General features: G+C 51.3%; 1 protein-coding gene across 1 annotated transcript; it reads left to right on the top strand.

Annotated features, from left to right (window-relative positions):
* Window positions 1–22,350: 22,350 nt before the first annotated feature.
* On the top strand, window positions 22,351–23,575 carry LOC150025129 (uncharacterized). Its single transcript, XM_090295627.1, has 2 exons — window positions 22,351–22,560; window positions 22,916–23,575. The coding sequence occupies exons 1-2, from the start codon at window positions 22,351–22,353 to the stop codon at window positions 23,573–23,575; spliced, it is 870 nt and encodes a 289-aa protein (XP_090151753.1).
* The last annotated feature ends 1,853 nt before the right edge of the window (window positions 23,576–25,428 follow it).

Raw genomic sequence — 25,428 nt, 5'->3', positions numbered from 1 at the left:
TCAATTGCACCGAAACCGCCTGGACCAAAGCAAAGATTGCCCGCGAGAAGATCGCCCGGGAGAGCAGACCTGATCCGTTTGGCGATCCAGGGGAAAGAGAGATTGGAGGAAAAGTCTCCAAGCTTAGCAACACCCTCGACCAAACGGCGCAGGATCTGAAGGCCAAGGTCCGACCTATCCACCCGAGGTCAAAGGAACGACACCTAACTGACTTAGAAGATCTGTTCGTAAAGATAGCTGAGCACAGGCTAAAACCGAACCTCGAGAAACGTGTGTCAAGAATAGAAGCAGAGAATCTTCTGGGTTTCTTGCTCACTGAGCGTGATACAAAAATAAACCCAAAAAGGTGTGCACTGACGAGGCACACTGGATTTGCATCAGTTGGAGGAGGGGGCGGCCTCCCTTACCAAGAGGGTAAAGAGGTGTTCATCAAGTTGAAGGAGTACATAGCCAACCCTCCAGTCCTGTGAAAACCATAGCCAAGAACGCCACTTAGTTTGTATCTAGCGGTGATCGATTAGGCGATCAGTTCAGTCCTTGTTCAAGAACAGGATCAGTTTCAAAAACTCTATGCTTTGCAAGCAGAATGTGGCAAGAACCTGAGGAAAGATACTAGGTACCCGAGAAGGCGGCTCTATTAGTCTCACGTCAGCTCTCCCCCGTGTGGACTGGTTCTTTCAGAGTAACAGAGGTCCTCGGGAACAAAGTATGCATATTTGAGACGCTGAAATGAGGCGCAATTCCTCGCACATGGAATGCGGCCAACTTCAAGTTTCATTCCAGTTAAGCAGTAACCTTGTACATAGCATTAGGGGACACTCTTTTTCCCTTATAAGGGTTTTTTAATGAGGTCACCCAATAAATTTCGATTGAAATATTTTTTCGAGTTGTGTACAATGCAGTTAGGAACTTGTTTTCCTTGCGTTAGAAGTCTCGATAGTGGAAAGGTAGGTTCGTAGAGAACACCTCCCCCCTCGAGTGAGAACGCCAAGGTTGAATGAAATAGTTCACCAGAGAAATCCTCCTCGCCCTTGAGCGAAGCTGAGTCAGTTAGGAACTTGTTTTCCTTGCGTTAGAAGTCTCGTGAGTGGAAAGGTAGGTTCGTAGAGAACACATTCTCCCTCGAGTGAGAACGCCAAGTTTGAATTTTGAATGGTTTAGTTCACAGTTAAACCCTCCTCGTACAACAAGGGCAGGGTACCAAAAGGCGCTAGTAGAAGCATCGCGATGCCAGGCACCACGAGTTAGCATTTGAGTAAGATAAAGAGCAGTTTTCAGACAAATCAAGCTTAATGAAGTAAAAGTAGCTAAACATCCAAGAAAGTAAAATTGCAAGCGGACAATAAACTCTTCGTTTGACAACCAAGCACAAGCTAAAAAGGAAGAATCCTCAGACCGATTTGCCCGTTTACAACACGGTTTGATGTTGCGAAAGGTGAAGCGTCCATCTCGGGGTGCACACAGGCAACCTGAGCAAAGGCGTCCTCGAACCCCGCATTGTAAGCATCAACAGCATCTCCCTTCAACTCAGCCTCGGCTTCTTCGAACCTCTTCGCTTGTTGGAGGAGCTCGGCCTCAACCCGACCTAGCTGCACTTCTCGCTTGATGAACCTTTCTTCAAGTCGTGCCATCTTGGCTTTGGATGCCTCAGCCGCCTCTTCCAACTTGATCCTGCCGACAACTCGAGCGTGGAGGAATCGCTTCGTAGCTCTCTCCCTACCCCGTCTACGCGACTGTGTTATCTGCAAAATCACCCTCAGAACCTTCTCTAGGATCTCCAAACGCGACCTGCAAAACACGCAGACGGCGCCTCTAGCGGCCGTTTGCACTCCGACGATCAAGTTAGATCACAGAACCACCAATAAGAAAAACTGTGTAGTAATGTGTGTAAAAACTTCTCTCTGAATCTCACTCTGATTCTCTTTTATGCCCCCTTCTGTATCTGCGCCTAACAGAATTCTGTTATGCCTCTCTGGCATGTGTCAGAACCCTGTTGCGCTTTTCTCTGGCAACGTACCTCCAGAATCAGTAAAACGTGAGTGTCTGCGCGTGTCTGCGCTTGTCTGTACCTTTAATGGCACGAAGTTCACCTTTGTCTGGACCGCGCCCCTCTCAGATGATGACACGTGGAGGCATGCAACTAACCACACATGTGTCACTACTTGAAGGGCTCTAGCGCTTCTCTCTGTGTGTCTAAGTTATTCCCTTGCGGAGTAACTTAGAGCATTCCTTTTATCTGGGTAAATCGCATACTCTCAGGAGAACGCCAGGTGTGGCTGGTCTAGGCACACTCACCAAGCATTGCTCTCTGCGCAAACGATTTCGCCTTCACGATGTCATGCACGTAATGGGTTGAGGGAGTCGCCAATCACTGACCGGTTTACTAGCTCCCTCAGGCCACTCTCATGCACGATTCTCTGAGATATGTTCATGCGAGGTCCGTGCGTAACGCTCTCGCTGGGAACCTCAGTCCCAGCTCAACTGCGTGTAACATGAGCCCCCGATGACCATGCACTCGATGACTGATCGGTGCTCTATTGCTTCTCGCGTTCTGCCCCCAGGTGTTCATCTGGGAACTGATCTGTCGGTGACCGCTTGGTTACTGACCACCAATCACCGTTCTGGGTGATCTGTCCCCTGACTTCTCTGCCGACTGATCTGTCGGTGGCCACTTGGCTACTGACCACCGATCACCTCTTTGGATGACCTCCGATCACCGTTCTAGGTGATCTGCTCCCTGATCTCTCTGTCACCCGGTCCACGTGTCACCCTACGTGTGGCCCACGTGATTATCTTCTGCTGACGTCATCAGCTACCGATGACCGACCGGATCACAAGCCCCTCAGTCTCGAGCTGTGAACTCGTTCTCAACGAAGAGACTAAGTGGTCGCGCCCTCGGTCCACGTGGCAAGTGGGGCCACATCACGTGCTACCTCACATGCTGCCCTTTAACGTTACGACTACCTCCCTTAATCTCGCGACACGTGGGCGCATCAACGGTCAGCGTGGAGTGTCGCTAACGCTTCCCTTCTTTTCAAATAGGCGCGCGCCTTTACTGTTTCTTCATCTTCTTCAATCAACTCCCAAACTCTCTGCGAATCCCTTCTCTGCGCTTCCACCTTTCTTCCAGCTTTCTACCTTCAGAAATTTCGCGATCATTCAAAGGTATGGTTTTTCTTCTTTCTTGGTCCATTCAGGTTCTTTTCATCGATTACATTCGTCCCTTTCATCATCATGCATCCATCTTCTCCGTTTTTCCTCTTCTCGACCCACGCTAGGGTTTTCGCATTCTTCACTCCGCTCTCTGCTTCTCCCTCTTCCTCTTCCCACCTGGACCTTTCTTCCTCCTTCCCCTCCTCTGTTTTTCACCGAACTATTCATCATTCCCTCTCCTTCCATTCATTCTGACTTTTCACTTTTCCTCCACTGCAGCTATCTATCAATGGCTCGCTTGAAACAAACCGCTCGAATCATCGCCTCGTCTTCTGGTGCACAGCCTTCCGCAAGTGCTCCAGCTCCACCACCACCCGTTGCAACCTCCTACCACGACAATGCCAGGGTCTATGACTGGGCTCCCCTGGCGTTGCTCGCCGAAACCTCTACCTTATTGCCGCAGGGGCACCTAAAATCCCTCCTGAGCAGCGACCCGGATGAGCCCTCTTGCGCCATCGACAGGGAAAATGACTTCAACATCCACGTCTGCATTCCTCCTCGAGGGATGCCCATCTGCGCGGACGATAGGGCCACCAATGGGGTGCCCTTCACCTTCGTCTACTCCGCCATCTTCAAGAGGTTGAAGTTGCGCCTGCCCTTCACCTTTTTCGAGAAGGAGGTGATGATGGAGCTGAACGTCGCGCCCTGCCAACTCCATCCAAATGCCTGGGCTTTCATCCGGGCATTTGAGATTCTCTGCAATTACTTCGGGCATAACGCCTCCGTGGATGTGTTCCTCTACTTTTTCGAGGCGAAGAACCCTGGGGACAGGTCCTGGGTTAGTCTGAATGGGGTTGCTGAACGGGTGCTCTTGGGCCTGTATCAGCAATCCTTCAAAGATTGGAAAGGCAGGTTCTACATGATATCTGCCACCCCGCAAAGTCCAACATTGCTCGAGGGATACCCCCTCTACTGGGTTCCTGGGGTTGAGTTCAAGAAACCCCGGGATCTCGAAGCCATGGCCCCCTATGAGCGCGAGCTATGTGGGCTGTTCCTGGGGGCCAAGTACAACTCTGCTCTTCTCATCAAACATGAGTTTGATGTGTTGGCTTTGAAAAAATACATAGGTAGGCTCTTCTTCTTTCACCTCCTAGGATACTTGCGCATCCTCATGCATGCTTGCATACATTTTGACTCACTTGCATAACTATTCCATCTAACTCTTCTTTTTCCCTTCGATGTAGATGCGATGTCAGGGAAGGAAAGGAGGAAAGCTTTGCTGGAGCTTGCCAGACTCGAGGGGGCCAAAGAGACTGGCTCCTCTTCTTCCACCACCGATCCTATCACAGCTCCTCCTCTCTCGGTCGCGCCAGCTGAAGGCCCCGAGCCAGGAAGGAAAAGAAGGAAGCTGGTGAAGGCCTTTCCTTCATCTGCTGTTGCTGCTGCTCCTGCTCCTGCTCCTTCAACCGAAGAGGAGAGCTCTGGCTCGGGTTTAGGGTTTAGGTCTCTCCTCTCGTTCACCGCAAGAGGAAGCTTTCAGCGGTTGGGGGGGCCTCATCTCTTCAGCCTGGGGAGATTGAGATAGTGGAGGTAGAGGAAGGTTCACCCTCGCCCCCCTCTATTCAACCTGCCCCAGTGCCAACGTGCTTTCCCTCTCCCCAACAACTGCCATCCCCAATTCCCCGATCGCCATCTCCTCCCCCAGCAGGTCAACCACTTGGTCAATCCACTCCACCTGCTGGGGGCGATTCTGCTCGCTCGGGGGATCTCCCGGGACCTCTCGTGTCGCCACCACCACTGCCAACCTCCGCCGCTACCGCTGAAGGTGAGGGGGCCAGCTCTCGACCAAGTGGCTCTGGAGCAACCAATGAGAACTTCAGCCGAGTCATTGCTTTGGTTCGACAGCTCATTCGCAGCCGGGAGCTCATCGAGTGGAACAGGGAGGAGGTGGACATGCACCTGGCGAAGCAGATAGTGCTTTCCCTGGAGTTTTCCACCCAGCACCGCAAGGAGCTAATCATGGAGAAAAGGATCAAGGAGCTTAAGCATGACAAGGAGTCACTGCAAAGTGACTTTGAGGCTGCCCAAGGATCCGTAGAGCTGATGAGGGGTATGGTGGAGAAAACCAGGGGAGAGTACCTAGCGCAGGTCCAAGAGACCATCAAGACTGAGATCTTGATGGGGCAAGCCATCAATGTCTTGTACTGCGAGGTGGTGGAGTTGCAGGGCAAGGTGACCCACCTGGAGGCCGAGACTTCCTCCCTACGCAAACTGAACTCACAACTGGCGGGGGATCTCGAGTCTGCCAGGGAAACGGCCACTACTGGGGAGAAGAAGCTTGAGGAGGCGGTGAGCAAGCTGTCTGAGGCAAAGGGCCAATTGGAAGAAGCTGCTTCTTCCATTGCTTCCCTTACCACCGAGAAGACTGCTGCAGAGGCCTCCAAGCAAAAGTTCGAAGTGGAGAACGCTGACCTTATGGGCGTGGGCGCTGAAGCCCTTGCTGATGGGTTCGAGCTGGCACTCGAGCAGATCAAATGCGTTCTTCCGGATCTGGACCTCTCCCAGTTTAGCATCTATCACGAAGTGGTAGATGGAAAACTCATCCCTCCTCCTTGAGCTCTTTCTCTTTTTTGTAATTTTACACTTCTGCACAATTCGTTGCACTTGGAACTTGTATAAACTTTGTTGCGTAATATATACTAGTTTCAGCTGCATATCTTTCTCTTCGCATTTTCTTAAGCTTTGTCTTTCTCTTTGCACACGACTAACTGTTAGCTAACTTAGGTTTAGCGCGATCTTGTACTCTTTGATCTTGGCCTCTACTTGATAACGACTAGCTACTCCCTTAGCTTTGTATTTAACGGTTCTTGTGCATAGCTTTGTACTGGACGACTGACTAGGCGTAGTCTGTCTGCCTCAGCTCGTTGTGTAAGAATTTGTTTGGAAAATTTTCCTCCGACAAGGCAAGACTGATCAGTCGTCGTTCTTCAAGCAGCGTACCCACCAACAACTCATCAGTCATCGTTCTTCATACTTCACTTTGCTTCTTTGTCGCTCTAGCGCTAAGTGCATAGAGGACATCGATCGTCAGAGGTGATACCTTGTTTGGCGAAATTTGCTCAACTGCGTGAACTCAGCAATACTGGAACTTGACCCTCCATGTACCGCTTTTAACTCGAGCAAATTGTTTAACCTTATAACAAACTTGGCAAACTGTTAACTCAAAGTAAACTTGAGCAACTATCAACTCTTCGGCGATGACGTTCAATAAAACTTGTGAACTTAAGGCAACAAATCTTAACAAAAAATCACTTACTAGGCAGCAGGTTCTGACTCAAACTAGTATTAAAATACAGTTTACCTGATCTGCCAAGTGAAATCCCCCCTACTTCTGTCATCGCCCGGAACTCTTCGGATCTGGTACTCGCCGCACAACCCCTTCACTGTCTCAACTTTCACAACATAGGGTTCTGGCGATGTTACCTTTCTTCTTTTCATGACCTGATCATTGTTCCCTCATTTGGGGGTAGAGGCGCCTTTCGGATCCTCCTCTACCTCCCTGAGTTTCGGACCAATGATCTGGTCTTACTGGGTCAATATTGATGTTTCGCTTAAAGGGGGAAAGGCATTTTCTTTCCCTTCCCACCACTTAAGGTCACAAACACCCCTGACCTTTCAGCTCATCTTGCCTGAACTCACTCGGTGAGAAGGACTTTATCTTGCCTGAACTCACTCTAAGGTGAGAAGGACTTTTTCTTGCCTGAACTCACTCTAAGGTGAGAAGGACTTTATCTGGTGCCTCAACTTACCCAGGGTGTACATCTCCACCCCCCCTGGATGCACTGAGGACTTTTAATCTTGCCTCTATCTGCTAGTGCAGAGAGGTCCTTTAATCTGTTCTCGCCTGCACTCGCACAAAGTCGAGGAGGACTTTATCTGGTGCCTCCACTTTGCCCAGGGGTTACATCTCCTCTTCCCTGGACGCACTGAGGACTTTTAATTTGTTCTTGCCTGCACTCGCACAAAGTCGAGGAGGACTTTTATCTCTTTCTCGCCTCAAGACGCGCGAGGGCGTTGAGGTCTTTAATCATTGCTGGTGCCTCCGATCGCTGAAAGACGATGAGGACTTTAAAACTTTAACTGTGCCGCCGATCGCCGAAAAGCGATGGGGACTTTAAAACTTTTAACTGATGCCGCCGATCGCCGAAAAACGATGGGGACTTTAAAACTTTTAACTGAGAGCATGCAATACGATTTTACTGTTGCCCTAGATCACATACGAGTAATAAGGCCTTTTTCCTAAAACTCTCGAAGCCATAAGCATGCAAACATAGAAGCTTTAAACTTTGAAAAACTCTTCTTTATTGGGCGGCCTCATTAAAAACCCTCCTTACGGAAAAAAGAGTGCCCCCTTGAAATTGTTTTAACAGAAACTATTCGAATCTCTTCATATTCGTCTTTACTTACAAGGCTTTAACTGTAATACGACTTGAGATGTGTTGCGTTCCAAGTGCGAGGAATCGCCCCTCCTTCTAACGTCTCCAAACGGTAGGCGCCATTCCCGAGCACCTTGATTATTCTGAACGGTCCCGTCCACTTGGGCGATAACTTGTTCTGCATCTCATACTGATGGGCCTTCCTCATCACTAGATCGCCGCTTCTAAACTGCCTTGACGTTACCTTAGAGTTGTACCTTCGCTCAACTCTTCTCTTTACCGCTTCGGCTTTCACTCTCGCCTCCTCCCTGACCTCATCCAGCAAATCCAGATTCATTCTTCTTTCTTCGTTCGAGTCTTCCGCCACGAAGTTCTGAAATCTCGGCGAGCTTTCCTGGATTTCGACTGGAATCATCGCATCACATCCATAAACCAAACTAAAGGGGGTCTCGTGGGTTCCTGACTGCTCAGTGGTATGGTATGCCCAAACTATGCGGGGTACCTCTTCAGCCCACGATCCCTTAGCTTTCTCTAATCTTCTCTTTAAACCTCTCAGCAACACCCGATTGGCAGACTCCACTTGGCCATTCGTCTGTGGGTGCTCGACAGATGCAAACACCTGTTGTATCCCCACCTCTTCACACAGCTTTTTCAAGAGGTGACTTGCAAACTGAGTCCCATTGTCTGACACCAGGCGTTTAGGCACACCAAACCGGCACACTATGTTCTTCCATACAAAGCTCTCGATCTTGTGTGCGGTGATCTGGGCCACTGGCTCCGCTTCGATCCACTTGGTGAAGTATTCAATCGCCACCACCAAGTACTTCATCTGCCTGATCGCCAATGGGAAGGGTCCCAGAATGTCAATTCCCCAAGTATGGAACGGCCAGGGGCTGTAAATCGACTTCAGCTCTTCTAGGGGTGCCTTGTGCCAATCGGCGTGCTGCTGGCATTGCTTGCAACGCTGGGCGTATCTCTTGCAATCTTCTCTCATCGTGGGCCAGTAATAGCCTGCACGGATAGTCCTTGTCGCCAGCGATCGACCTCTAATGTGGCTCCCGCAAATTCCCTCATGGAGCTCAGCCATAATCCTCGTGCACTTTTCTCCGTGTATGCATACAAGAAGGGGGTGCGTGAATCCAAACCTGTACAGCTCGTCGTCAATAAGGGTAAACTTGCTGGAGCTCTTCTTTATTTTTCTGGCCTCAGCTGGGTCCACTGGAAGCACACCATCCACTAAATAACATTGGTAAGGCGTTATCCACGTGTCTGGCTCGTGGACAGCGCAAATCTGCATCGATCTTGCCCCTTCTTCTGCTGGGCGCGCTCTGACCCTCGGCGCCCTCAGAGTTTCCTGCGTTAGGGACCTATGACTTCTCACCGGTCTTCCCATTGATCTACAAACATGGAGAACTTGGTGGTCTGCCACAAATGCTCGAGGCGCTTTCAAAGTTTCTTGAATGACAGTCCTCTGCCTACCCCCCTTGCCCGAACTGGCGAGCTTGGCTAGCAAGTCAGCTCGGGCATTCTGTTCTCTTGGCACGTGCACCACTTCAAACGAAGCGAAAGATCTTCTTAGCTCCTGCACGTACTCCAAGTAGGCTGCCATCTGCGGGTCCTTGGCTTGGAACTCGCCAGTTACTTGTCCCGTGACCAATAGCGAGTCGCTCTTGGCCATCAGCACTCTCGCCCCCATTTCCTTAGCCAGCAAGATTCCAGCGATCAAAGCCTCATATTCTGCTTGGTTGTTGCTTGCTTTGAAAGTGAACCTCAATGACTGCTCTATCAACACTCCGTTGGGCCCTTCCAAGATGACCCCAGCCCCGCTGCCCAGCTGGTTGGACGACCCATCAACAGAGAGTACCCAGCGAAAGTCACCCTCGGCGTTTTGTGCTACCTCGGAGGACAACTCGACCACGAAATCGGCGAAGACTTGCCCTTTGATCGATCCCCGGGGTTCATACTTGATGTCGAACTCCGAAAGCTCAACCGCCCACTTCACCATCCTTCCAGCCACATCGGGCTTCTTCAAAACCTTTTGGATCGGTAGATCAGTCATCACCAGTACCGTGAAGCTCTGGAAGTAATGGCGCAATCTCCTCGCCGAGAATACAACCGCTAATGTTGCCTTTTCTAGGGCCTGGTACCTTACCTCCGGGCCTTGCAGCACCTTGCTAACAAAATATATAGGCCTTTGGGTCTGGTCCTGATCCTGCACTAGCACTGCGCTGATCGCCCTCTCAGTTATGGCAAAGTACAGCCTGAGGGGTGTTATGTCTTGGGGCTTGCACAGAACTGGAGAGCTCGCCAAATATTCCTTGAGCTTTACGAAGGCCTCCTCACACTCCTTTGTCCAAACAAATCTGTTGTTTCTCTTCAAACATTGGAAGTATGGGTGGCCCTTCTCTCCGCTTGCCGATACGAATTGGGACAGGGCAGCCATCCGCCCCGTGAGTTGCTGCACCTCCTTCACATTGGCGGGGCTCCTCATTGCCAAAATGGCGGCGCACTTCTCGGGGTTAGCCTCAATTCCCCTCTCTAACAGAAGAAACCCCAGAAATTTCCCTGCTTCTACACCAAAAACGCACTTTTCAGGATTCAGTTTTAGCTTGTACCTGGCTATTGTGGTGAACAACTCTTCCAAGTCTGCGACGTGCTTGTCTTTCTCCAGGGACGTCACGACCATGTCGTCGACGTATGCCTGCACATTCCTTCCGAGCATGGGCGCGAGCACCTTGTCCATCAGCCTTTGGTACGTGGCCCCTGCATTCTTCAACCCGAAGGGCATCACCCTGTAGCAATAACATTACCTTTCCGTCATGAAGGCGGTCTTCTCTTCGTTCATGGGGTGCATTTTGATTTGGTTGTACCCCGAGAAGGCAACCAGGAAACTGAGCAGCTTGCACCCTGATGCACTGTCTACTAGGGCGTCAATGCTTGGCAAAGGGTAAGAGTCCTTCGGGCAGGCCTTGTTCAAGTCTGTAAAGTCAATGCACATCCGCCATTTTTCGCTGCTCTTCTTGACCAGGACGACGTTAGCGAGCCATTCTGGATATTGGATTTCCCTGATGTGGCCCGCTGCAAGTAGTTTCCGTGTCTCTTCTTTGATCGCCTGTCTCTTCTCCTCATTGAATTTTCTTCTTCTTTGGCGGATGGGCCTGACTTGGGGGTCCATTGCCAAACGATGGCACAAGAAATCAGGGTCGACCCCCGGCATATCTGAAGCAGCCCACGCAAACGCATCCAAGTGTCTACTAATTACTTCGGCGATCTGGTCTTGCGTCTTGCTATCCAGGGTTCTTCCCAACTTAAACACCTTACCACTGATCTCCTTCTCGAGCCATTCCTCTACCGGCTGAGGTTTCCTCTCGCTGGCGATCAACGCCCTCGCGATACCGGTTTCTCTGGCGGTCTCCGAGCAGTTTCTCTCCGACCTCGCCTCTACATTCCCCATCGGCACGTCGTCCTCGGTGACCACCTCTAACGCCGCATCCGAAGCTCGTCAGTGTTCGCGCTCCGGCTCCACGCCAGGGGGAGGCGTTGTGGTTACGTGGCACACGGACCTCTTGTTCTTAAGGCTATTTTCATAACACTTCTTTGCCTCCTTCTGGTCGGAGCAAATAGTGATGATCATACCCTCCATAGACGACAACTTGACTTTCATGTGCCTTGTCGAAGGCACAACTCCTGTTCTGTTGAGCGTTGACCTCCCCAACAGTATGTTGTATGCTGATGGGGCGTTTACAACAAGGTACCTGACCTTCTCCGTTCGTGAGGCCAAACCGTCAGTGAAGGTCGTCCTCAGCTCGATATACCCCCTCACCTCCACTTGGTCGCCGGCAAAACCGTACAAGCAGCCCCCATATGGTCTTAACTGATCAGGGGACAGCTGCAACTTCTCAAAGGTTGGCCAAAACATCACGTCTGCTGAGCTTCCTTGGTCGACCAGCACCCGGTGGACGGTCCTTCCCGCTGTGACAAGCGAGATCACAATAGGGTCGTTGTCGTGAGGCACCACGTCTCTGCGGTCCTCCTTGGTAAACGTGATGTCCACGTCGGGCGAGTGATCTTCAAAGACTTCTACTGACATTATCGACCTCGCATACCTCTTTCGTTGCGACGCTGTGCACCCCCCGCCGGAGAATCCGCCAGCTATGGTGTGGATCTCGTCGTGGATAGGCACCTCGTGCTGTTGCCCTCCGCTGCTCGCCGGTTGAGACCCTGATGCTTGGTCCGCTTGCTTCTCTAGCAAGTAATCCTTCAGGAAACCACATTTGACCAGCTCGGCGAGCTGGTGCCCCAGAGCCAAACACGAATTGATAGAGTGGCCAAAACTCTTGTGGAACTCGCACCATGCGTCTGGTTTTGCCCCCAATCTTCTCCGCCGTTTTCTCAGGCACTTTGAGTCTGGCAGCTATGTTTGGGATGGCGATCAAATCAGCCAAACCCATCACAAACTCATACCTGGGGGGGCGATTACTCTCCCTGGGGCGCCCTGGTCCCTTGCTTTTATTTTTCTTAGGGTCGTAAGGGTGACGCGCCCTTTGATCCCTCTTTCCCGCCGCCGCCTCCATTACCCTCTGAGGCTGTACCCTTGCTTGGGTGCACGGTTTAGCCGGGGCCACATTTCCTCTCTTCTCGGTGACCTCGCTCTCGGCGGCGATATGAGCCACAGCACGTCGCCGGATTTCGGCGAACGTGGCGGGGTGGCTCCTGATGAGCGACTCACTAAAAGGCCCAGGCAACACGCCCTTTTTGAAGGTGTGGACTTCACTGACCTCGACAAGGCATGCCCCAAAGATTCCTACCCTCTACCCAGTATAGACGCACTGGTGGATAGCGCGTCAGGGGGGAAGCTGCTCAGTTTCTTGGATGCATTCTCAGGATACAACCATATCAGAATGCACCCCAGGGATGAATGCAAGACAGCATTCATGACTGAACGGTCTTGCTACTGCTACAAGGTAATGTCGTTCGGGCTGAAGAATGCGGGGGCTACCTATCAGCGACTTATGGATAGGGTGCTCTCGCCCATGCTTGGAAGAAACGTGCATGCTTATGTAGATGACATGGTGGTCACATCCCGAGAGAAGGAGCAGCATGTGGCCGATCTGGAGGAATTATACACCACCATCGCCAGGTACAGGTTGAAGCTCAACCCCGAGAAATGTATTTTCGGCGCGGAGGCAGGGAAGTTCTTGGGATTCCTCCTGACAGAGCAGGGAATCGAAGCTAATCTAGAGAAATGCGCTGCAATCGTGGCAATGAGGAGTCCAACGACGGTGAAGGAGGTGCAACAACTCACCGGTCGGCTGGCAGCATTATCCCGGTTCATGTCCGCTGGAGGGGAGAAAGGTCATCCGTATTTCCAGTGTCTTAAGCGCAACAGCAGATTCCTTTGGACACAGGAGTGCGAGGAGGCCTTCATCAAGTTGAAGGAGTACCTGGCAAGCCCACCGGTCTTGTGTAAACCACAGGTGGGCACCCCTCTTCGTCTATACTTTGCTGTGATGGAGAGAGCAGTCAGTTCAATCCTGGTGCAAGAGCAAGATCAGGTCCAGAGGCCTGTGTACTTTGTGAGTAAGGTACTGCAAGGCCCTGAAACAAGGTACCAAGCCCTCGAGAAGGCTGCCCTGACGGTGGTATTTTCAGCAAGAAGACTCAGACATTATTTCCACAGCTTCATAGTAGTGGTAATGACAGATCTGCCCATCCAAAAGGTGCTAAAGAAACCAGATGTAGCAGGAAGGATGGTCAAGTGGGCGGTGGAATTGTCTGAGTTCGACATTCAGTACGAGCCTCGAGGACCGATAAAGGGGCAGGTGTTCTCCGACTTTGTGGTCGAGCTGTCGTCTGTCGCGACACCTTCGGAAGGGTTAGACTTCCGATGGGTATTATCGGTGGATGGCTCTTCCAATCAGCAGGGAAGCGGCGCTGGGGTCATTTTGGAAGGCCCGAACGGAGTGCTGATCGAGCAGTCCCTCTGCTTTGCCTTCAAGGCTAGCAACAATCAGGCGGAGTATGAAGCCCTGATCGCACGAATGTTGCTAGCAAGAGAAATGGGAGCAAGAAGTCTGGTTGCCAAGAGTGACTCTTTGCTAGTCACCGGGCAAGTTACAGGGGAGTTCCAGGCGAAAGATCCCCAGATGGCAGCTTACCTAGAGTACGTACAGCTCCTGAAGACGTCCTTCACCGAGTTTGAACTGGTCCATGTGCCGAGAGAGCAAAATGCCAGAGCAGACCTGCTTGCCAAGCTGGCCAGCTCAGGCAAGGGGGGAAAGCAGAGGACTGTCATTCAGGAGACCTTGAAGGTACCGCGAGCGTTCGTGTCAGACAACCAGGTACTTCAAGTGTACAAATCAATGGAGCGTCTGGCGATCGGTCATCGTTCGCTGACTCAAGAGACGTTGAAAGCACCAAGGGTTAGAGCGCGACCGGCAAAGACCGATGAAGTGATGGAAGTCTGCGCTGATAGGGAGCCCGACACCTGGATAACATCGTACCAGTTGTATTTAGAAGATGGTGTACTCCCACTGGACCCGGCAGAGGCAAAAAGAATAAAGCGGAGCTCGAGTAAGTTTACTTTGATTGATGGAAACCTGTTTAGATTTGGGTTTTCTCATCCTGTGAAGATCTGCGTGTATGGCGAGCAATGCACTAGACTTATGTCGGAGCTACACGAGGGGGTGTGCGGAAGTCATGTAGGTGGTCGCGCTTTGGCAAGTAGGATCCTCCGCGCAGGGTACTACTGGCCAACGCTGAAGGAAGACTGCGTGAGGTATGCTCAACGTTGCAAACAGTGTCAACTTCACGCAGATTGGCATAAGGCACCCCCCGAGGAGTTGAAGTCCATCCATAGCCCATGGCCATTTCACACATGGGGAATCGACATCCTGGGACCTTTTCCCCTGGCAATAAGGCAGATGAAGTTCTTCATCGTGGCCATCGAGTATTTCACCAAGTGGGTGGAGGCAGAACCAGTCGCGCACATCACCGCACAGAAAGTCGAACACTTTTTCTGGAAGAACATCGTCTGTCGTTTTGGAGTACCCAAAAGGCTGGTCTCCGACAATGGCACCCAGTTCACAAGTCATCAGCTAAGGAAGATGTGCGAGGAGTTAAAGATACAACAGGTTTTCGCCTCACTGGAACACCCACAAACCAATGGGCAGGTAGAGTCAGCTAACCGAGTACTGCTCAGGGGGCTGAAACGAAGACTAGAGAAAGCTAAAGGAAAATGGGCAGAGGAAGTCCCCAGAATCGTATGGTCCTACCATACCACTCCACAGTCCAGCACCCATGAGACACCCTTTACTCTTGTCTACGGGACGGATGCCATGATCCCCGTGGAGATACAGGAGAGCTCCCCCAGGTTTTTGAATTTCATTGCTGAAGAATCCAATGAAGAGCGAAAGGTGAATCTCGACCTACTGGACGAAGTGCGAGAAGAAGCCAGAGTTAGTGCTGAAGTCGTCAAGAGAAGAGTAGAACGGAGGTACAACTCCAAGGTGAGGCTCAGGCGCTTCCAGGAAGATGATCTGGTGATGAGAAAGGCGCATCAGAATGAGATGGAAAACAAGTTGTCTCCAAAGTGGGCAGGCCCATACAGGGTGGTTGAGGCATTGGAGAATGGAGCTTATCGGTTGGAGACTCTGGAAGGAGGAGCAATCCCCAGGACGTGGAACGCCACCCACTTGAAATTTTATTTCAGTTAAGTTGTAAAGTAGTTGCGTTCTCGCGCTAAAGACACACTCAGTGTATATACTGAAAACAGTTGAACAGATAAGGGGGCACTCTTTTCCCTAAGGAGGGTTTTTAATAAGGCCACCCAATGAAAAGATTATCAGTATATCAAGTGTGCGAAAGTTTTCAAGTTAAAATTCTCCTCGCCCCAGGCGTGAGTGCAGGTGATCGGTTAGGCCCTATTCGCTCTAGGTGCGAATATGGGCGTTAATCTAAGCCCTCCTCACCCCAGGTGTGAGTGCAGGCGACTAGGGTTCGAAAGGCCAGGGGTGCTAGTAAGACCAAGAGAGGGAAAGGAAGGATTTCGACAAACGTCCTTACACACTTGGCATATACCAATATTGGCCCAGTAAAGCTCTTAGTTTAAACCCTTCTCACCCCAGGAGTGAGGCAAGGAAAGAATGACCCGATCCGCCCAAGGTTGATGACCTTGGGGAAAGTAAGAGGGGTTACCGAGAAACACTCTTCTTCCCCAAAACAAGGTATCACCTCTGACGATCGATGTCCTCTATGCACTTAGCGCTAGAGCGACAGAGAAGCAAAGTAAAGTCCGAAGAACGATGACTGATGAGTTGTTGGTTGGTACGCTGCCCGAAGAACGATGACTGATGAGTTGTTGGTGGGTACGCTGCTTGAAGAACGATGACTGATCAGTTGTCGATGGATGCTAGTGCGTAGCGCCTTGTCGGAGGAAACTTTTCCAAACAAGTTCTTACACAACAAGCTGAGGTAGACAGACTACGCCTAGTCAGTCATCCAGTACGAAGCTGTGCATAAGAACTGTTAAAAAGACAAGCTAAGGGAGTTGTTGGTCGTGATCAAGGCAGATCAAAGAGTACAGATCGCGCTAAACCTAAGCTAGTCAACAGTTAGTTGCGCGCAAGAAGAAAGACAAAGCTTAAGAAAATGCGAGAGAAAAAGGCATATAGCTGAAACAAATATATATATATATATATATATATATATATATATATATATATATATTCACACCAAGTTTTATACAAGTTCAAAGTACAGGAATGGTGTAGAAATATAAGATTACAAGAAAAGAGCTCAAGGAGGAGGAACGAGCTTGCCATCTACCACTTCATGGTAAATGCTGAATTGTGTAAGGTCCAAATCCGGGAGAACGCATCGAATCTGCTCAAGTGCCAGCTCAAACCCATCAGCAAGGGCATCAGCACCCACGCTCATAAGCTCGGCATTCTCAGCTTCGAGCTCTTTCTTTGAAGTCTCCGCAGCGTTCTTCTCGGTGGTAAGGGAAGCAATGGAAGAGGCAGCCTCTTTCAATTGGCCCTTTGCCTTAGACAACTCAATCTTCACTCCAGAAAGCTCACTCACCGCCTCCTCAAGTTTCTTCTCCCCGTTAGCGGCCCCCTCCTTGGTGGACTTGAGATCCTCTGCTAGTCGTGAGTTCAGTTGGCGTAGGGAGGAAGTCTCAGCCTCTAAGTTGATTACCTGGCTCCGCAGCTCCACCACTTCGCTGTCCAGAGCGTTGACAGTTTGCCCCATCAAGATCTCAGTCTTGATGGTCTCTTGGACCTGAGATAGGTACTCTTTCCTGGACTTTTCCACCATGTCCCTTGATCCGATCGGTCATCGGTAGTCGATGACGTCAGCATCAGAGAACCACGTGGACCACTCGAAGGGTGACACGTGGACCAGGTGGCAGAGAGGTCGGGGGGACGATCGCCAAGAGAGGTGATCGGTGGTCAGTAACCAAGTTACCACCGACAGATCAGGCGGCAGAGAGGTCGGGGGATAGATCACCCAGAATGGTGATCGGTGGTCAGTAGCCAAGTGGCCACCAGCAGACCAGTTCCCAGACTCGCGCCTGGAGGCAGAGCACGATAAGCGAATAAACACTGATCAGTCATCGGGTGTATTGTCATCGGGGTCTCGTGTTACACGCAGTTAAACTGGGACTGAGGTTCCCAGCGAGAGCATTACGCATGGATCTCGCATGAGCACACCTCAGGGAATCATGCACGAGAGTGGCCTGAGGGAACTAGTAAGCCAATCAGTGATTGGTGATTCCCTCAACCCATTACGTGCGTGGCATCGTGAAGGGTAAGTCGCCTACGCAGAGAACAACGTTTGGCGAGTGTGCCTAGACCAGCCACACCCGACGTTCTCCTAAGAGTATGCGATTTACCCAGATAAGAGAAACATCCTGAGTTACTCCGCAAGGGCGTAACTTAGGCACACAAAGAGAGGCGCTAGAGCCCTTCCAGTAAGTGACACGTGTGTGGTTAGATGTGAGTTGCAGGCCTCCACGTGTCATCATCTGAGAGGGGTGCGGTCCAGACAAAAGAGCACTCCGTACCACTGAAGGTACAGACAGGCGCAGCCAAGCGCAGAGACGCGCAGACATGCGCAGGCTCTCACGCTCCCCACTGCTGATTCTGAAGGTACGCTTTCTGAAAAGCATAACAGAGTTCTGACACATGCCAGAAAAGCATAACATAATTATGTTATGCCCAGAAGCAGGAAAAGAGAGATAAAAGAGAGAATCAGGGGAGAGTGAGGGGGAGGAGAAAAAGAGAGACGAAAAACAGAGTGCAAGAGTTTTACACACACACATTACTAGTTTCCAGTTTCTGGTGGTTCTGTTGGACTAACTTGATCGTCGGAGTGCAAACGGCCGCTAGAGGCGCCGTCTGTGTGTTTTGCAGGTCACGTTTGGAACAGCAAGAGAAGGTCCTGAGGGTGATTCTGCAGAAGACGCAGTCGCGTAGACAGGGCAGAGAGTGCTACGAAGCGATTCCTCCCCGTTCGAGTTGCCGGCAGGATCATCCCTCATCAGATCCACGGACCCTTGGGCAGCCTCAAAGTCACTCTGCAGTGACTCCTTGTCGTGCTCAAGCTCCTTGATCCTCTTCTCCAGGACTAGTTGCTTGCGGTGTTGGGTGGAAAACTCCAGGGAAAGCACTATCTGCTTAGCCAAATGCGCATCCACCTCCTGCCCACTCCACTCGAGAAGCTCACGGCTGCGTATGAAGTGTCGAACCAGGGCAATGACACGACTGAAATTCTCATTGTTGGCGCCAGAGCCGCTTGGCTGCGAGCTGGCATCACCACCTTCAGCAATAGCAGCAGAGGTTGGCGGTGGTGGTGATGCAGGAAGTCTTGAGAGACCCCCTGAATGGGCAGAATCGCCCCCAGCAGGTGGAGTGAGTTGACCAATAGCTTGGCCCGCTGGGGGTGGAGGTGGAAGTGACGCTGGAGACGGTGGTTGAGGCGTCGGAGATAATAGGCGCTGAGGGGAGAGAGAGAGAGTTGGTGCTGAGGCAGGTTGAGCAGAAGGAGGTGAGGGTGAACCCTCCTCGATCTGCACCACCTCAATTCCCTCAGGCCTGAGAGAAGAAGCCCCCCCAACCTCTTGATGCTTCCTCTTGCGATGTATGAGGGGAGAACCAGAACTTTCCTCCTCAGTTGAGGGGGTAGGCTCAGCAGCAACCGCCACAGTGGGGGGAAAGGCCCTTACTAGCCTTCTTATTTTCCTCTCTGGCTCGGGGCCTTCAGCTGGCGCGACCGAGAGAGGGGGAGCTGCGATGGGCTCGGTGGTGGAGGAGGAAGAACCAGTCCCCTTGGCTCCCTTGGTCCGTGCAAGCTCCAGCAGGGCCCTCTTCCTATCCTTCCCTGAAGTCATATCTACATCAAGGGTAAAAGAAGAGTTAGATGGCATAATTATGCAAGTGGATAAAATGTTATGCAAGTATGCATGAGAGTGTGCAAGCATTCTAAGGGGTGCAAGAAGAAGAGCCTACCTATGTATTTCTTCAGAGACACCACATCAAACTCGTGTTTGATAAGAAGAGCCGAGTTATACTTTGCCCCTAGAAGCAACCTACACAGCTCGCGCTCGTAGGGGGCCATGGCCTCAAGACCCCGGGGTTTCTTGAACTCTACTCCAGGAACCTAGTAAAGGGGAAACCCCTCGAGCAATGTTGGACTTTGCTGAGTAGCAGAGATCATGTAGAACCTGCCCTTCCAATCTTTGAAAGATTGCTGGTACAGGCCCAAGAGCACTCGTCCAGCAACCCCATTCAGACTGACCCAGGACCTGTCCCCAGGGTTCTTCGCCTCGAAAAAGTGTAGGAATACATCTACGGAGGCGTTATGCCCGAAATAGTTGCAGAGGATCTCGAATGCCCGTATGAAAGCCCAGGCATTCGGATGGAGTTGGCAGGGGGCGACGTTTAGCTCCATCATCAGCTCCTTCTCAAAGAAGGTGAAGGGCAGGCGCAGCTTCAACCTCTTGAAGATGGCGGAGTAGATGAAGGTGAAGGGCACCCCATTGGTAGCCCTATCATCCGCACAGATGGGCATCCCTTGAGGAGGAATGCGTATACGGATGTTAAAATCGTTCTCCCTATCGATGGCGCAAGAAGTCTCATCTGGGTCGTTGCTCATAAGGGATTTAAGGTGGCCTTGCGATAGTAGAGTGGAGGTTTCGGCCAGCAACGCTAGGGGAGCCTAGTCGTAGACCCTGGCGTTGTCGTGGTAGGAGGTTGCATCGGGTGGAGGTGGCGCCGGTGCACTTGCTGAAGGCTGTGCACCAGAAGATGAGGCGGCAATGCGAGCGGTTTGCTTCAAGCGAGCCATTGCGGGATAACTACAATGGAGGAAAGCAAAAGGTCAGATGAACGGAAGAAGAGGGAATGATGAATGGTTCGGTGAAAAACAGAGGAAGGGAAAAAGAAAGAAGGGTCCAGGTGAAGAAGAGGAAGAGGGAGAAGTAGGAAACGAAGTGAGAAACGCGAAAACCCTAGCGCGGGTTGAGAAGAAGAAAAACAGAGAAAGATGAATGCATGGTAGTGAAAAGGATGAATGCAATCGGTGAAAAAGAACCTAAATGGATCAAGGAAGAAGAAAAGCCATACCTTTAGGTGATCGCAGAAGGTCTTGAGGTAGGAAGCTCGAAGAAAGTTGGGCGCGCAGAGAGGAGATTCGACAAGAGTCTGAGAGTAGGAGTATCAAAGAAGATGATGAAACAGTGAAAACGCGCGCCTATTTGAATAAGGGAAGCGCTAGCGACACTCCACGCTGGTCGTTGATGCGGCCACATGTCACAAGATTAAGGGAGGAAGTTGTAACGTTAAAAGGCAACACGTGAGGTGGCACGTGATGCGGCCCCACTTGCCACGTGGACCTAGAGCGTGACCACTTAGTCTCTTCGCTGAGAACGAGTTCACAGCTCGAGACTAGGGGGCTTGTGATGACGTCAGCAGCAGATAACCACGTGGACCACTCGCAGGGTGACACGTGGATCAGGTGGCAGAGAAATCAGGGAGGAGATCACCCGGTATGGTGATCGGTGGTCAGTAACCGAGTGGCCACCGGCAGATCAGTCCAAGATAAACACCCCGGGGGAGAACGCGAGAAGTAATAGAGAACCGATCAGTCATCGGGTGCATGGTCATCAGGGTTTCGTGTTACACGCAGTTAAACTGGAACTGAGATTCCCAGCGAGAGCGTTACGCATGGACCTCGCATGATCATACCTCAGAGAAAGAAGAGCTCCTCGCCGGTATAATTGTGCACGAGAGTGGCCTGAGGGAGTTAGTAAACCAGTCAGTGATTGGTGACTTCCTCAACCCATTACGTGCATGACGTCGTGGAGGGGAAATCGCGTATGCAGAGAGCAGTGCTTGGTGAGTATGCCTAGTCCAGCCACACCTGGCGTTCTCCTGGGAATGTGCGATTCACCCAGATGGAAGAAACGCGCTAAGTTACTCCGCAAGGGAATAACTTAGGCGCACAAAGAGATGCGCTAGAGCCCTTCAGGTGGTGGCACGTGTACGGTTAGATGTGAGTTGCATGCCTCCACGTGTCACTGTCTGAGAGGGGCGCGGCCCAGATAAAGGTGCACTCCGTGTCGTGAAAGGTACAGACAGAAAACCCAGACACCCACGACCCTGACTGTGGTACGTTTTCGTACAAAAGCATAACAGAATTCTGACACACGCAGAGAACAACGTAACAGAATTCTGTTAGGCACAGACACAGAGGGAGATAAAAAGAGAATCAGAGAGAAATACACACACACATTATTTTTGTTAGTGATTCTGTGATCTAACTTGAGCGTCGGAGTGCAAACGGCCGCTAGAGGCGTTGTCTGTGTGTTTGCAGGTTGCATTCGGAGTTCCCAGAGGAGGAGGTTCTAAGAGTATTCTTGCATATAGCACAGTTGCCATAGGCGGGGCAAGGAAGCGACAAGGCAATTCCTCCACGCTTGAGTTGTCGGCAGGATCACAGACCATACACCAGTTATCAGTAGGGAAAAGCCTAGATCACGAGGGGTCCATGCGTGTGGTGTGACTGACGCGTTCAGGCATAGCACAAGTAAAGGGCCACTAGAAGAGCTATGGCTCGTGAGGGTTACGTTCCAGGGGTAAGCTGGATGCATGGCACGTGAACAGCTAGGTCACTCCCATGACGGATGGCCCCAGAGATTAGGTGCACAAGTTGGTACCTAGATGGTCATCCCGTCAGAGGTTGCACTCTAGTAAGGGAGCCTTACGCGCTAGATTTCCCTAAGCGTGGGTGATAGCGGCGCTAAGGCATGCCCTCAGAAACCCTAAATGCGGTTAGCGGAAACCCTAGAGTATATAAAGGGTAGTATCAAACCTAATAAGGTTCGCAACATTTATGTGAATACACACACAGATTACACAGAGCTTTACGGCTAAGTGTTTTGGTGTTTCCTAGCCCCAGTACTGACTTGAGCGTCGGAGTACAAACGGCCTCTAGGGCGCCCTTTGCCTTTGCAATTTTAGGTGTTTGATCGTAGAAAAGCACGAAGGCTGAGATTTTTGGGCGTGTGATCGTTGTAGACGTACGAAGACAATCGAGTCAACCGGCAGGAACATTTGACGCCCACCGTGGGGCACGATTTAAAACAGTCCCATTCACAAGAATGAGAGAAAGATCCAACAAGATGAGAAATACGAGGCAAGGATCCGTTGCACCAAACGGAGGCGAGAGCCTCACCCTGCAACAGATCATGGAAACGATGCAGGCCCTCCAAGAAGCAGTGGCGACATCAAGAGGGGATCAAGAACGCATCCAGGTTGATCTGGCTGTGTCGCAAGCAAGGAATGAAGAATTGTGCAGAACCAATGAAGAATTACGCAGGGATTTGCGGAATCAGGCAGGGGAACTTGAGGTGGAAGAGAAAGAATCTGCCAAACCACCTAGAGATTTCCCAATGCCATTCTCGCAAGTGATCATGGACGTCGTGATACCAGCCATGTTCGTGGAGCCCAAAGCCACCTTCACAGGTGTAGAGGACCCAGAGGCTCATCTCACAGCCTTCCACACGCAGATGATGTTGGTTGGGGGCTCTGACGCGGTGCGTTGCAAGCTGTTCATGAGCACGCTGATGGGCACAGTGGTGGATTGGTTCATCAGCCTCCCTGATAGCCATGTGACGTCGTTCATGCAACTATCTAAGCTGTTCAGAGAGCAGTACATTGCAAATCGGGCTCCCCCCCCCCCCCATTTCTTACGATCTTTTCAACGCGAGATAGTATCAGGGAGAGTCCCTGAAGGAGTTCCTCAATCGTTTTGGGGCACAGGTGGTGAAGTTGAACACCAAGGACAAGACCATGACGGTACACGCGTTCAGGAAGGAGATCGTGTCGGGACCCTTCAGTGAATCGCTCATCAGGAACCGCCCCAAGACTTTCGACGAGATTATGCGTCGAGCGGTGGCTCACATTGTTGCGGAGGGAGATGTCAACGAGAAGCGCACATGCATTGTTCCCTCGCACCCGCGAGCATCAGGTCGACCTCAGCCCATGATAGAACATGAGGCAATGACAGAGAAGAGGGCCTCAGCGAAGCAGCAGCCTTACGAGCCAAGGAAGCCCCAAACCAGGGGGCACACAAGGGAGAATGTGCCACCAAGGCACAACTTCGTAGTAGAATTGAAGGACTTGATCGTCGTCCCCAACATAGCGAAGAGATTGAAGATACCTGTAAAGACCGACAAGAAGTTGGGACCTAACAAGAACGCCTGGTGTGAGTTCCACCAAGCGTTTGGCCACCCAATACAAAACTGTTTGGTGTTGGGACACCAGTTAGACGAGCTGGTGAAGAATGGTTTCCTGAAGGACTACTTGGTCGAGTCACAGGGAGCCCAGGCCTTGACAACGCCAGGAGAAGATCAGGGGCACGAGATGCTCGTCCATGGCAAGATTCATGCCATCTCAGGGGGGTTTTCAGGTGGAGGGTAAACCACTTCTCAGCGGAAGAAGTATGCACGAGCAGTAATGGCAGTAGAGGCGCAAGAGGCAGATCAAGCCCTTGACGTCGACCTTGTCTTCACCAAGGCCAACCTCTGAGATGTCGTCCCCTACGACAATGACATAGTGGTGATCTAAGTAGTGACCGCAGGGAGAAAGGTACACCATGTACTGGTTGAATAGGGAAGCTCGGCAGACGTGATGTTCTGGACGACCTTCAACAAGCTGCAATTGTCTCCTGACCAACCAAGGCCTTACACTAGTTGTTTGTACGGTTTCGCACCAAGAGCTAAGAACCACCTTCGCAGATGGCGTCGCCTCCCGCACAGAGAAATTAGGTACCTAGTGGTTAACGCCCCCTCAGCTTATAACATACTGTTGGGTAGACCCACACTGAATAGGTTAAAGGCGGTGGCATCGACGAGGCACATGAAGATGTAGCTGTCTGACTTGGGAGGAAAGGTGATCACCATCAAGTCAGACCAGAAGGAGGCTAAGTGGTGCTACGAGAATAGCCTCAAGACAAAGAGAGGGATGTTCATGGTCACCACACTAGCACCAAGTGAAGAAGGGGTCGTTTGTGCAAAGATCGCCCGGGAGAGGCAACTCGAACCAGTAGGAGACGTTTTGGAGAGGAAGATTTGAGGCAAGATGTTCAAACTTGGCAAATCACTAGGCCAAGCGACATAGGACCAGATTGTCGAGGTCATAGCACGGCATCTGGATGCCTTCGCATGGTCCGCCTCGGACATGCCTGCCATAGACCCAGACTTCCTATGCCATCGCCTCACCATGGACCCCCAGGTCAGGCCTGTCCGCCAGAGAAGAAGAAAGTTCAAAGAGGAGAGGCGGCAGTTCATAAAGGAAGAGACGAAAAAGTTCTTGAGCGACATCCATATAAGGGAGATCCAATACCCTGAGTGGTTGGCAAATGTGGTCCTGGTCAAGAAAGCCAACGGGAAGTGGAGGATGTGTGTTGACTTCACGAACCTCAACAAAGCTTGCCCCAAGGACTCTTACCCCCTACCAAGCATTGACGCCTTGGTGGACAGTGCCTCGGGCTGCAGGATGCTCAACTTCCTGGATGCTTTTTCTGCGTATAACCAGATTAACATGCATCCCAGGGACGAATGCAAGACAGCGTTCATGACAGAGTTGTCTTGCTATTGCTACACAGTGATGCCCTTTGGGTTGAAGAATGTCAGCGCCACCTACTAGAGGCTGATGGACAGAGTGCTCGCACCCGGGCGAAATGTGCAAGCCTATGTGGACAACATGGTGGTGACCTCACAGGTGAAAGATCGGCATGTGGCTGATTTAGAAGAGCTATTTACAACAATAGCTAAGTATAGATTGAAGCTAAACCCCGAGAAGTGCGTATTCGAGGTGGAAGCGGGTAAGTTCTTGGGTTTCCTACTCACCGAGCGTAGGATAGAGGCGAACCCAAGAAGTGCGTTGCAATCCTCGCGATGAGAAGCCCGATCTCAGTGAAGGAGGTGCAGCAGTTGACAGGGCAGATGAGCGCTCTGTCTAGATTTGTATCAGGTGGAGGAGACAAGGATCACCCTTACTTCCAGTGTCTAAGGAGGAACAACAGGTTCATCTAGACCAGAGAGTGCGAAGAGGCGTTCCTTAAGCTGAAGGAGTACCTGGCCAGTCCCCCAATATTGTGCAAGCCACAGTTGGGTACTCCGCTCCGCCTGTACTTCGTTGTGACAAAACGGGCAATCAGTTCGGTCCTTGTGCAGGAGCAGGACCAAGTGCAGAAGCCTATATACTTTGTGAGCAAAGTATTGCAAGGGCCCGAGGTAAGATATCAGGCCCTAGAGAAGGCAGCCCTGGCA

Source organism: Phaseolus vulgaris, chromosome 9 (genome assembly GCF_051622355.1).
Source record: "Phaseolus vulgaris cultivar YP4 chromosome 9, ASM5162235v1, whole genome shotgun sequence".
NCBI lineage: Eukaryota > Viridiplantae > Streptophyta > Magnoliopsida > Fabales > Fabaceae > Phaseolus > Phaseolus vulgaris.
Note: the sequence above shows the minus strand (reverse complement) of the source record. Positions and strands in the feature narration are given on the sequence as shown.